Source organism: Dendronephthya gigantea, unplaced genomic scaffold, assembly GCF_004324835.1.
Source record: "Dendronephthya gigantea isolate DGI-Jeju-01 unplaced genomic scaffold, DenGig_1.0 000865F, whole genome shotgun sequence".
Classification (NCBI taxonomy): Eukaryota; Metazoa; Cnidaria; class Anthozoa; order Malacalcyonacea; family Nephtheidae; genus Dendronephthya; species Dendronephthya gigantea.
In genome coordinates this window covers 3,045-14,770 of record NW_021163875.1, presented here as the reverse complement: position 1 = coordinate 14,770, position 11,726 = coordinate 3,045, and the positions used below count along the sequence as shown (strand labels likewise).

General features: G+C 35.6%; 1 protein-coding gene across 1 annotated transcript; it reads right to left on the bottom strand.

Annotated features, from left to right (window-relative positions):
- Window positions 1-505: 505 nt before the first annotated feature.
- Window positions 506-1,757, bottom strand: LOC114544599. Its single transcript, XM_028563188.1, has 2 exons — window positions 1,481-1,757; window positions 506-1,077 (listed from the first exon to the last, which is right to left on the bottom strand). The coding sequence occupies exons 1-2, from the start codon at window positions 1,755-1,757 to the stop codon at window positions 506-508; spliced, it is 849 nt and encodes a 282-aa protein (XP_028418989.1).
- Between the last annotated feature and the right edge of the window lie 9,969 nt (window positions 1,758-11,726).

Below are 11,726 nucleotides of genomic sequence, written 5' to 3'. Positions count from 1 at the left end.
GTTACCCATTACACGTATGTGTTCAAATAACTACTCAAGAAACGCCAAGCAAGTGCGAGATGATTATAAAGACTTTTATGAAAGAAGGGGCAATAGACTGGCAATGGGCAACTGTAACAAGAGCCTGAAATAATGTTGTAAAGGCAAATTGTAACTTGTAAAAATTGTAAAATTTGAACATTCTTATAACTATATACATGTTAAATTATTGCATATATTTTGGTAAAAAATTTTTATAAATATATATATAAATAACAAACTGTTGATAATAAATTAAGGGGGTGTTTACATGAGCCCATACAGGGAGGGCTGACCTTGCTGGGCAACATCCCACTTAAGTTAACACAATATTCAAATTTCTGTTGGTTATTTCTTAAGTTAGACTACACAACAATATTCAATTCTGTCTCATGTAAATGCAAGATGAAATCCAGCCCTACTGCTAGGGTTTGCCTCCTTGTAGAGCTCATGTAAACACCCCTCAAGAAATTAAACTTTACAATACCTAAGCAACATCATCAAATTCTACTTCAAACAACAATTGACTGATCTTTATTTTAGCCAGCCTTCTTTTTTTATCAGGCAATCCTTTCATAATAGGTACAAGGCTTCGGCAATATAATGAATCTTCGTCGTCATCCTCTTCAGTCATTTTCTTGTACATGGCATCACTGTCAGTTAATTGCTTTAAAAGCATGAGTTCTACCACATCTCTATTCATCCTGTTTCCACTTCTGTTGGTTGAAAAGAGTTCAGAACTGAGGGGACGCTTGTGTGCCCTTGCAGCTTCTGTTGTCTGCATTCTTGTTGAAGTGGTGGGTACATCTTTGGTTGGAGTGCACCCACTTGAACTGCCTTCCACTGTTATAGTATCAGCAGGGGGGGACAAGATAGCATTTAGATTGCTTTCAGTTGGCCTATTTCCTACACAACCATACAGGAATGCCATTTGTTCAAAGTAACGGCACATTGGCAGGCAGGATGCAGTCGCTCCAGATCTTGTCATTTTTGACCTTTTGTCGAGGCACTTTTTTAGGTTGTCCTTCAGGTTCTTCAGCTGTCTTTGAAACAAATCAACTAAAATATAAAAAGTACAATAATATAAATATTATTGGGTACTTAAATTGGGTTTGGGTATTTAATATCAGTTCAGCTATCATGCATTTATGCAACACACATTGACAAAGTTAAAACATCTCAAGCCAAAAATATGGATAAAATACAGCTATAGATCACAAATTGGACTGAAACAACTGATATTCTATTAGTTATGCCTATATAATATATTAAGTTAATTTTACTATTTTACATTAAATTTAATTTATGATATAAAACCAAGACACAAAATACTGAAATACTTTATAGCTTTAATAAAGAAATATACTTCATTCTGTTTGTGTCTTTGTGAGCTTTATTAATTTTTAAAAATTGCTTGAAATTTTAGAGTCCAACCATAAAACAAAGTTTCCAGTTTCCTTACCATCTCTGTTAAGAATTTCTGATAATTTCTTCCAAGCGTTGGCCTTTGCTGTTCGGTCTTTATATGTGCTGAGACTTGTGTTCCAAAGACAAGATAGTGTTCGCACTTCTTCGAGGAAAAACTCCTTGTCAAATTCATTATTCTCCGTTTCTGGAGACTCTTCTGCACTGTCGCCTGTTTCTCCACTATCGTTTCGGCTTTTAGCTTGGCGTAAATTAAGCTCTTCCAGACATTGTACATCTATTTTCTCAAGCAAAAGACTACTTGTATCGTCCATGTTTTGAAAAAGAAATTTCGTCAATTCCTCTCTCGCTCCTTTTTCGCGCGAACAAAGTTGGACATGATCCTACTTTTTTCAGCGAGCGCGGCGCGATAATATTCCAGGAAAAAAGTCCCCGTTGACTGCAGTGCGCATGCTCATGACGAAAAAAGTCGCGTCGCGCGAAAAAAGTCGCCTAGTGGAAAACAGGCTTTAGTGTCATTATCTGTGAGTTCCATCAACGATCTGATGTGTTTGAAGTATTTACATGAGTTTATATATAAGCGTAAATCTCGGCATGAGCTTTCACGTATGAGATCATAGACAATTCAAAAGACAGGTCGGGACTGGAAACGCCAACCAAAGCACTTAGCACCGTGGTTAAGACCTGGTTTTAGTCGGCTTATTACGAAGATCAATGGTCTGACCTATGATTATCTTGCAATTTTAAAAAATAAGTTGTGTGAAGTCATTGTTTATACTGTTTGTGTCATCAGCTGTTAGTTCCATCAACTGATATGTTTGAAGTGTTCACATGAGTTTATATAAGCGTAAATCTCTGCATGAGCTTTCACGTATGAGATTTACGCTCATATAAAATCATGTGAACACTTTGAACATATCAGATTGATGATGGAATTTGTTGTGTGGCATAGAAATATTCAGTGGTTTCCGTAACTATAAACCTTACTTTGATTATCAATATCCATTAAACTAGACATGCATGTAATAAATACAACACTACTCTTCATGCTGTACTTTGACATGGAATATTACAGACCTAACTCCCATGGCCAACTATTTGTCATTAAAATTTTAATGATTGTTATCTCTTTATTGCTTAATGGGTAACTGTCTTAAGCTTAATAATTTTCTTGTATGATTGCATGGCGACTTTAGTAATTATAATAACTTGTAGGTACACCACGTAAGTATTAAATACTGCAAAGCTTTCGGTCCGTTAACCCGGACCTTCATCAGTGCAATTACTTGAATACACGTTTGCGCGTCACTTAAATATCATGTTAGTCGTGATTAGTTTGCTCGCGCTATTAATTAAACCGTTTCATTTAATTAAGTTCTAATCAATGCGCGCGCCCTAGACAAGTATTTGACTAAGAGACACCGAAAAGAGCACGCCACGTACTATTAAGTGGCTTTCCCTCTTGGACGATAGTTTGATGTTTATAAATTTCAATAGATTCTCTCATTTTACGAGAGACAGTAAACTTATCGTTTGCTAAAATGGTAGCATCGTTCCATTTAATGCGATGATCATAAGTCCACGCATGGTGAGCTACTGCAGACTTATCCAGTTTACCTTTCTCGCAGTTCGTCTTATGTTCTTTAAGACGTATTGAGAGATTTCTACCGGTTTCTCCAATGTAAACCAAACCACATTCACATGGAATGCGGTACACACCAGGTTTCTGTTGTTCATCGACGCCATCCTTGTGTGTGTAAAGAGCGCGAAACAATTTGTTATTGCTAGAATGGTAAACTTGTATTCCAACTTCTTTTAAAATCCTAACGATTTTATATGAAGCTGGGCCAATATATGGTAAACAGACAGAGGATAGATATTCCGTGTCTTGCCTCTGTCTTTGCTGTTCATTCATAGCATGTTCTATGAATTTCTTAGGATAACCATTCATGTGCAGAACATCCTTCAAATGCTTTAACTCTGAGTCAATGCTATTTGAATCACAAATTGTTTTGGCACGGTTGATTAATGTTTTGCATACTGATCTTTTAATGCTAGGATGGTGAAATGAAAAAGTTTATAGAAAACCAACACACACTGACAGATATCTGAATTATAGTTCATTTCACCATCCTAGCATTAAAAGATCAGTATGCAAAACATTAATCAACCGTGCCAAATTTGTGATTCAAATAGCATTGACTCAGAGTTAAAGCATTTGAAGGATGTTCTGCACATGAATGGTTATCCTAAGAAATTCAATAAGAACATGCTATGAATGAACAGCAAAGACAGAGGCAAGACACGGAATATCTATCCTCTGTCTGTTTACCATATATTGGCCCAGCTTCATATAAAATCGTTAGGATTTTAAAAGAAGTTGGAATACAAGTTTACCATTCTAGCAATAACAAATTGTTTCGCGCTCTTTACACACACAAGGATGGCGTCGATGAACAACAGAAACCTGGTGTGTACCGCATTCCATGTGAATGTGGTTTGGTTTACATTGGAGAAACCGGTAGAAATCTCTCAATACGTCTTAAAGAACATAAGACGAACTGCGAGAAAGGTAAACTGGATAAGTCTGCAGTAGCTCACCATGCGTGGACTTATGATCATCGCATTAAATGGAACGATGCTACCATTTTAGCAAACGATAAGTTTACTGTCTCTCGTAAAATGAGAGAATCTATTGAAATTTATAAACATCAAACTATCGTCCAAGAGGGAAAGCCACTTAATAGTACGTGGCGTGCTCTTTTCGGTGTCTCTTAGTCAAATACTTGTCTAGGGCGCGCGCATTGATTAGAACTTAATTAATTAAATGAAACGGTTTAATTAATAGCGCGAGCAAACTAATCACGACTAACATGATATTTAAGTGACGCGCAAACGTGTATTCAAGTAATTGCACTGATGAAGGTCCGGGTTAACGGACCGAAAGCTTTGCAGTATTTAATACTTACGTGGTGTACCTACAAGTTATTATAATTGTCTTAAGCTTGCCTGTAATAAAAGAGTGAATTATTCATGTTATTTTATTTTAGTATAATCACAATAGTATAATCAGTCTGTTTGAGCAACTTCGGAATACCAAGTGGTAATCACTTAAAAATGAGGTAAAGTCCGTTCTGCGCATATATTCCGCGCAGCAACACATTCCATCAGTGGAGGAGCAACTTTTGGAATGTTAATGATATGCGATATTAGCGCGTTGTATTACAAACGCACAGTTCGGGAGCACAATTATTTTATTTTATGTCGAAAGGCGAAGAGGCTCGAATTGCGAGTGACGAAGATAAGGCTGCTAGATAAAAGCAATATTATGATGAAAGGAATGCTTCAAGAATTTATTTGTTGAATTAGGTCACGAGATGGCGAGGCTATTTTGTCGTCGCTAGAGACGCTACTTTCTCGCTTGTCCTCCAATTACAAATACTGTACATAAAGTTTTAAATAACGGCCGTTTTATTTATAAGCTTCGCTTTATATCTTCTTCAGGTCACACTATTAGAAATTTACGGTGTAGTGTGTAGACGATCGAGCGTGGCTGGCTGTCTAGTACTTGGAAAATTACGTCGCTGAGGAGAAGAAATTAAACATTCAACCGGATGTCATTAATGTATATAATCTTGCTGATTAACTTAAAAGTTGGAGATCGAAAAATTCTGTAAAACCGGTCAACGTCTGTTATAATATGACAGACTGATTATTATTATAATAATATTTGTTGCATTATTTTTTTCTCGCCGACTTGTTCCTTCGCACTTTTAATAAAGCCTGCTGAACTAAGTTGGGTCGGTGAAATGGGTCAAGTATATTCACATTCGAGATCTAGGCAATATTTTTAGGCATCACACGTTTTTAAAACATTCATGAATTTCTAATAATGCCATTTTTACAATATTGAAAAATTTAAGTATGGTTTTCAAAGCTTGACATCTTCAAGAGCATGATTATTCATATACTTCAATATATTTCTACTTAATTGACTTTAACATTGAACAGCACAAAGAATAATAAAATTGGGAGGAAAATTGAGTTTAGACGATTATGTTTTCGGCGTGCGACTAGTGCAACCAAATCCTGACATAACTGCACGTTTATATAGCGATAATATACACCTGAAAATTCTTGCCAATGAATAAAAATAACAACGCCATTGTATGATGAGATAAGTGTTCTTGATCAAACATGAGTAAACATTTGAAGCAATAAACACTGCATGAGTATTATAATGCGAATGAAATATTCGTTATTAAAATTTTAATGATTGTTATATACTTATTGCTTATTGGGTTATTGTCACGGTATAAATTAAGCTTGCCTGCCATGAACAGGTAATTTCTTTCATGATATCTTATTTTAGAATAATTACAAAACCTTTAATAGATTGTTCGAGGGACTTCAAGTTATCAATTATCAATCACTTAAGGCACTGACACATGCACGGTGCAATTTTTCCTGCAACCTGCATTGCAATTAGTCTTTAAAATGTTAGTGTAAGAAGCGCCATGGAGTATAATAAAAACAAAAGTTTGGTGGATGCCAATTTACATTTCTTAAAGTAGAATTGCATTCCAAGTTGCATGAAAAATTGCACCGAGATTTTTTAAAAAGGAGGCGAGTTGTTTTTGTCAAAGCACATGTCAAAGTGACCCACTAAGAAATCATGCAGTAATTTTACAAAAAAGCTTCTAGTAAACTTATATAAAAATTCTTAAAACATCTGAATAAGCCGATGCAGTAGCGTGCAAATTTGGGCGATATCGAGAAACGAATGTGCAGCATTGTAAATTAATAAACGCCATGTTTACATTTTGAACGCTATATTATAATATACTGTATATTATGAAAACTGTCTGCATAATCAGCACAATAATAGCTCGCTATGGTTCTTAAAACAAAACTAGAGTTATTATAATAACTTGTAGGTACACCACGTAAGTATTAAATACTGCAAAGCTTTCGGTCCGTTAACCCGGACCTTCATCAGTGCAATTACTTGAATACACGTTTGCGCGTCACTTAAATATCATGTTAGTCGTGATTAGTTTGCTCGCGCTATTAATTAAACGGTTTCATTTAATTAAGTTCTAACTAATGCGCGCGCCCTGCTTTCTAGGGCGCGCGCATTAGTTAGAACTTAATTAAATGAAACCGTTTAATTAATAGCGCGAGCAAACTAATCACGACTAACATGATATTTAAGTGACGCGCAAACGTGTATTCAAGTAATTGCACTGATGAAGGTCCGGGTTAACGGACCGAAAGCTTTGCAGTATTTAATACTTACGTGGTGTACCTACAAGTTATTATAATTACTAAAGTCGCCATGCAATCATACAAGAAAATTATTAAAACTAGAGTTATTTCCAAGCAGAAAAATTTTGAGAGATTAGAATTTTGACCAATTTTTAAAATAGCGGTACCCGCCTTGTTATGAGCAGAACCGATGCGCAGATGGCTGACACGAAGGGACATGCATAATCTTTGACATGTAGTGTTTGTTGCCGGACGGGCAGACGACCTCAAAAGTGTTCCGCTCGTTCCAACTTGCATTTCTTTGCAAATACTTGCCGGATTTGAATAAAAAATAAACCCGTATTTTAAAGATAAACTGCCTTAGTTTTAAGATTTTTATTACATTGACACAATTTTCATTATTATGAATTGTCCATACACACATTGCCAATCCAAAGTATCGTTGCGTTATGCGCCCTTTTGAGATCGCATCAAGTCTCCAACCGCTTACACATAAAATTAACCGACCAACATGACCGCCAAACTGTGAGACCAAACTGTGAATGTAATTAACATTGAAGCAAGAAGTCAAGAAACGTCGTGGACCGACATAAGTTAAAGGTTCGTACAAGAAAAAGATTAGATATAAACTAGTCCAATGTTTTGAGTATGAATGTTATGATAGCTTAGCGGCAGTCGACAGTGAAAGATATTCATGTGGAATGACAGCTGTGCAGGTGGAAAAAAATGTAATTGTGAAAAGAATGACAAAGCCCAAGCCCTAGCTCTTAGTGAACTAAAATTGGGCTGTACAGGTGGAGGGTGAAATTTAACTACGGCTTTCAAAGCTTGGCTCACCTTTATATCTATATTTGTCGTGATATTTGCCATGATATTCATATATTCACGTTCTTAATTATTATATGTGAAAGCTCATGCAGAGATTATACGTGACCTCATACGTCTCATCATGAGATTATACGTGATCTATACATCTCATACGTGAAAGCTCATGCAGAGATTACACGTGACTCTCATACGTCTCATCATGAGATTATACGTGATCTATACATCTCATACGTGAAAGCTCATGCAGAGATTATACGTGATCTATACATCTCATACGTGAAAGCTCATGCAGAGATTACACGTGACTTCATACGTCTCATCATGAGATTATACGTGATCTATAAATCTCATACGTGAAAGCTCATGCAGAGATTAAAGGCCGGTTTACACAAGCAAAGTTTCTGTGCGTACAGTGACGTCATCGTGTATGAGCACAGTGTTTGAGCAGAACTTCTGACGTGTACACTGTCCAAGGTCAAAGCACAGTATTTCCTGTTGCACAGAAAACAGGTCAAATTTGGACGCCCGTAAACGGAAAGCGCTTCTTTGTTTTTTTTTATCAGCAGAAATGAATGAAACTTCGGTAGACATTGTAATTTTTTGACTTTCCGCCACTGATACAGCTTGAGTTTCCCACGCAATAGTCTCGCAAACCCACAAGTTGCGGCTTCTTTGAAGTTCAGTGTTCTAAGTTGAACACGCTGCACTTCGTTCAAAGCTCTTCAAAGTCTTCGCTCAAAGTCTTTGAGAGATTTTTGAAATTTAATTACGGCTTTCAAAGCTTGATGTCTTCGAAAGATTTTTGAAAATATGATAATTCTCCGCGAAAAACTAGGATCGCTTCTGGCCTATATGACCTACCAGTTCGCGCGAATAAATTCCCTAAGTGGGTTTTAAGCATTGCTACATATAAACACAAACAACACCGTTAATATCATTGGCGCTGTTTATTTTTGCGCTCGCGTGAGTATGGTTTTTGAGAATTTCTCAATATGATTTATAAATAAAATAAAATAAGATAATTTTATTATTTTATTATGATATATTAATATATTTTCACCTTAAATCGATTCCGAAGCCCCATTTACACTATACGCACAATTTTAGGCTTGGTACGGAGGAAATTGGTAAGGATGAAATTTGCCCCATTTTAGCAAAATTGAAATCATAGTATATAAATGGATAAAATTGGTACGTTTGAAATTTGACTATTTGGCAGTCTAAAATTTCATCCGTACCATTTTTTCGGTACCGTACCAAAATTTTGTGCGTATTGTAAAATATTACGCAGCTTGCGGTTTGATCTTTCACAGAACCAAGGATGATAAACAATGCCATGTGAATTGAACTCTGATTCGATTCCGGACTAATTTCAACTTCTCAAATAATAATCAATTTTAGCATGACACAGCTAAAAAATTTTGCCAAAAAATTAATAAACTATATGTAAATGCTCCCGCTAATTGAGCAAACATTTTAAGCACCAAAAATTGAATGATGCATGGGTCTAAAATTTTAATTAAGTTTTTAAAGGTTTTTCCGACGCCAAACGTGTAGTCAAAAGTGGTAAAAAGTTGAAGAAAATATTGAAAAGGCTTATTTAAAATATCATATTGTAGCATAGGCATGATTGTAAAACAATAAGACCAATTTAGTGATCGAATGCGCGTGTACATTATGTCATTATCCATGTTATATTGCAAGATCCTTGGACACATTTTACTTAAGTCCGTTTGCCACTATGCGTTTAATTTATTCGGGCGACGTGGCGAAATCTGAAATCCGGTAATGTGATTGAAAAATTTGCCGCGAAAGACTGGGATCGCTTCCTACTTTTTATCATTCCGCGCGAATAAATTCGCTTTGTGGAAAGTGGGCTTTAAGCATAGCTATATAAACACAGTCGTGGTCATATTATTTTCACTATGAATTGAGGATTTGTCAATAAGATTTATAAACAAAGAAGAAAAACAGCGCGGTTTCAATTAAAAGCACACGTTTCACGACGCCAAGAGTACTTTAAAACAAGTGGAAGACTCTTACATAATAGACTATTGATTTATAAATACGAGACGAAGAGCCATATGTTCAGTTTCAGAATGGCTGTCCTACTAAGAATTTGTGCGTTAGTTTTCATCTCAAGAATACTCCAGCCGGGTGAATGCTCAGTCGCCCAAGCCTTCTTTCGCAAAATTGATGGCAAATATTTAGCGAAACATGTAATCGAAACAATTCACGTTGAAACTGAGTTAGAATGCAGTATGCATTGTGTTGCTCATGGATCATGTGTGTCGGTTAACTACAAAACTTCTGGAATCGCTAAAGGTCGATGTGAGCTTAACAACAAGACCCTTCAAGACAGAATTGACGTTGATGAAAATATGAGCAACCCTGATTTCAAACATCTTTATATAATCAAAAAGGTTAGACCACAACAATTGATTTTCTGAAAGATATAAACGTTTATGAACTCAGCAGTTCTGAAAACTTTATCCATATTCAATGTTTACCCATCAGTTTCAATATCTTAATATGTATAATATTCTAAAAGAGAAATTTAATTATAATTGTTATAAGAGATATAGGATTTGAATGAGCAACACGTAGCATTTTTTCTCATATAGATATCTTCGAGACTAATTCCTACACGCTATACAAATCTTCCTACAGGTATGACAATTTATGGTTCATGCATGAAATATCGAAAATAAGGGCCTGAAAACTGATAAGTTAAAAAAAATGAAAAACGTGACTCCACCGCTTTTACACATTGATGAATTATTGATTGATTGAATTTATTGTATTGATGAAGACCCGGATTAACAAAAACACAAACAGTTAATATAGACCATTTGCATTATAGACCACTTTTTGCAAGATCTATGCAAGACAATCCAAACAAATAACCACAGCTGAAAAGAGCGTAACGAAATTAGTAAAAACGCAAAGTTTGGTTGCGAAATGTCGTAAAATAGCCTTGTAAAGTTTGCAAATTTGTATACTTTGGTTCAACGCACGGAAATTGTTACCATTTGGGGCCCGAATGTGATGACAATTCCCGTGCGTTAAACAAAAGTATACAGATTTGCAAATTTTGCAAGGCTATACTTTCCACATTTTACGACATTTCGCGACCAAACATTGCATTTTTACTAATTTTGATACGCTCTTTTCAGCTGTGGTCTATAGTCAGTAATGTATAATGTAAAAGGCCTATTAGGAAAAAGGATTATTCGTTTACACGTTTCATAGATTTCTTTATTAAATTCTGTACAATTCTGTTTTCCGAGTTTTTTTAAGAATTTCCAAGAAACGCTAAAAGTAAAGATACAGTACAATGTATTTAGTATAATGCCATGTATGCAGAAAAACTCAGACAACAAATTGTTAACGTAAGAGAATTCAGCAACCCGCCACAATTCAGTCTTATTTATGTTGTTTATAGCCTCTGCATTAACTGTTACACGATTCAATTATGCGGTAAGAAAAGATTGTTCATGGACCACGAAGTTTCAATTGCCAGATTAAGGCGGATTTCATCTCAAAATATCGTGCGGTCGATTTTTTGTGTTACTTTCTCGTCGTGCACTTTAGGATGAAATACACAGCCAGCCTGACGATTTAATCATGCTATGCTAATTTTATGTTATTATCATTATTCATTTCTTTAGAAATTCATCGTTTTCACAGTCATTTAACACCAAAATATTAGCATAGGATGACTAAATTGTCAGGCTGGCTATGCAAGTGGAACACACATTAAGCATGTAAATGAGTACTACTTTTCCTTATTGACTGTTTGGTAATGGTTTTGAACTCTTTTTTATACAGTGATCATTATTCTTTATTCGTCTATTAATGTTAGTGAAATTCAATAAGTAAAAGTACAAAACCTAAAATTGCCGTTACCCTGAACCTTGCCCACTGTTTGCAGATAGGAGGAAATGCATTAGAGCACAAGCGACGGACGATTTTGTCAATAATTTTTGGAATGACATTTTTCTCCACCTGATTCTTGTTGTTTTTCAAGCACGTTCAAGAAGCAACGAAAACCTTTGTCTTAATTTACAGGTATGCCGAAAAATGTCAACAAATCTTGCACGATTTTACGAACGAAGCACCCCCCGGCTTACAGTGGAATGTACTCCATAAAGCCTCAAGGACTCAACCTCACGGTTCGAGTATTT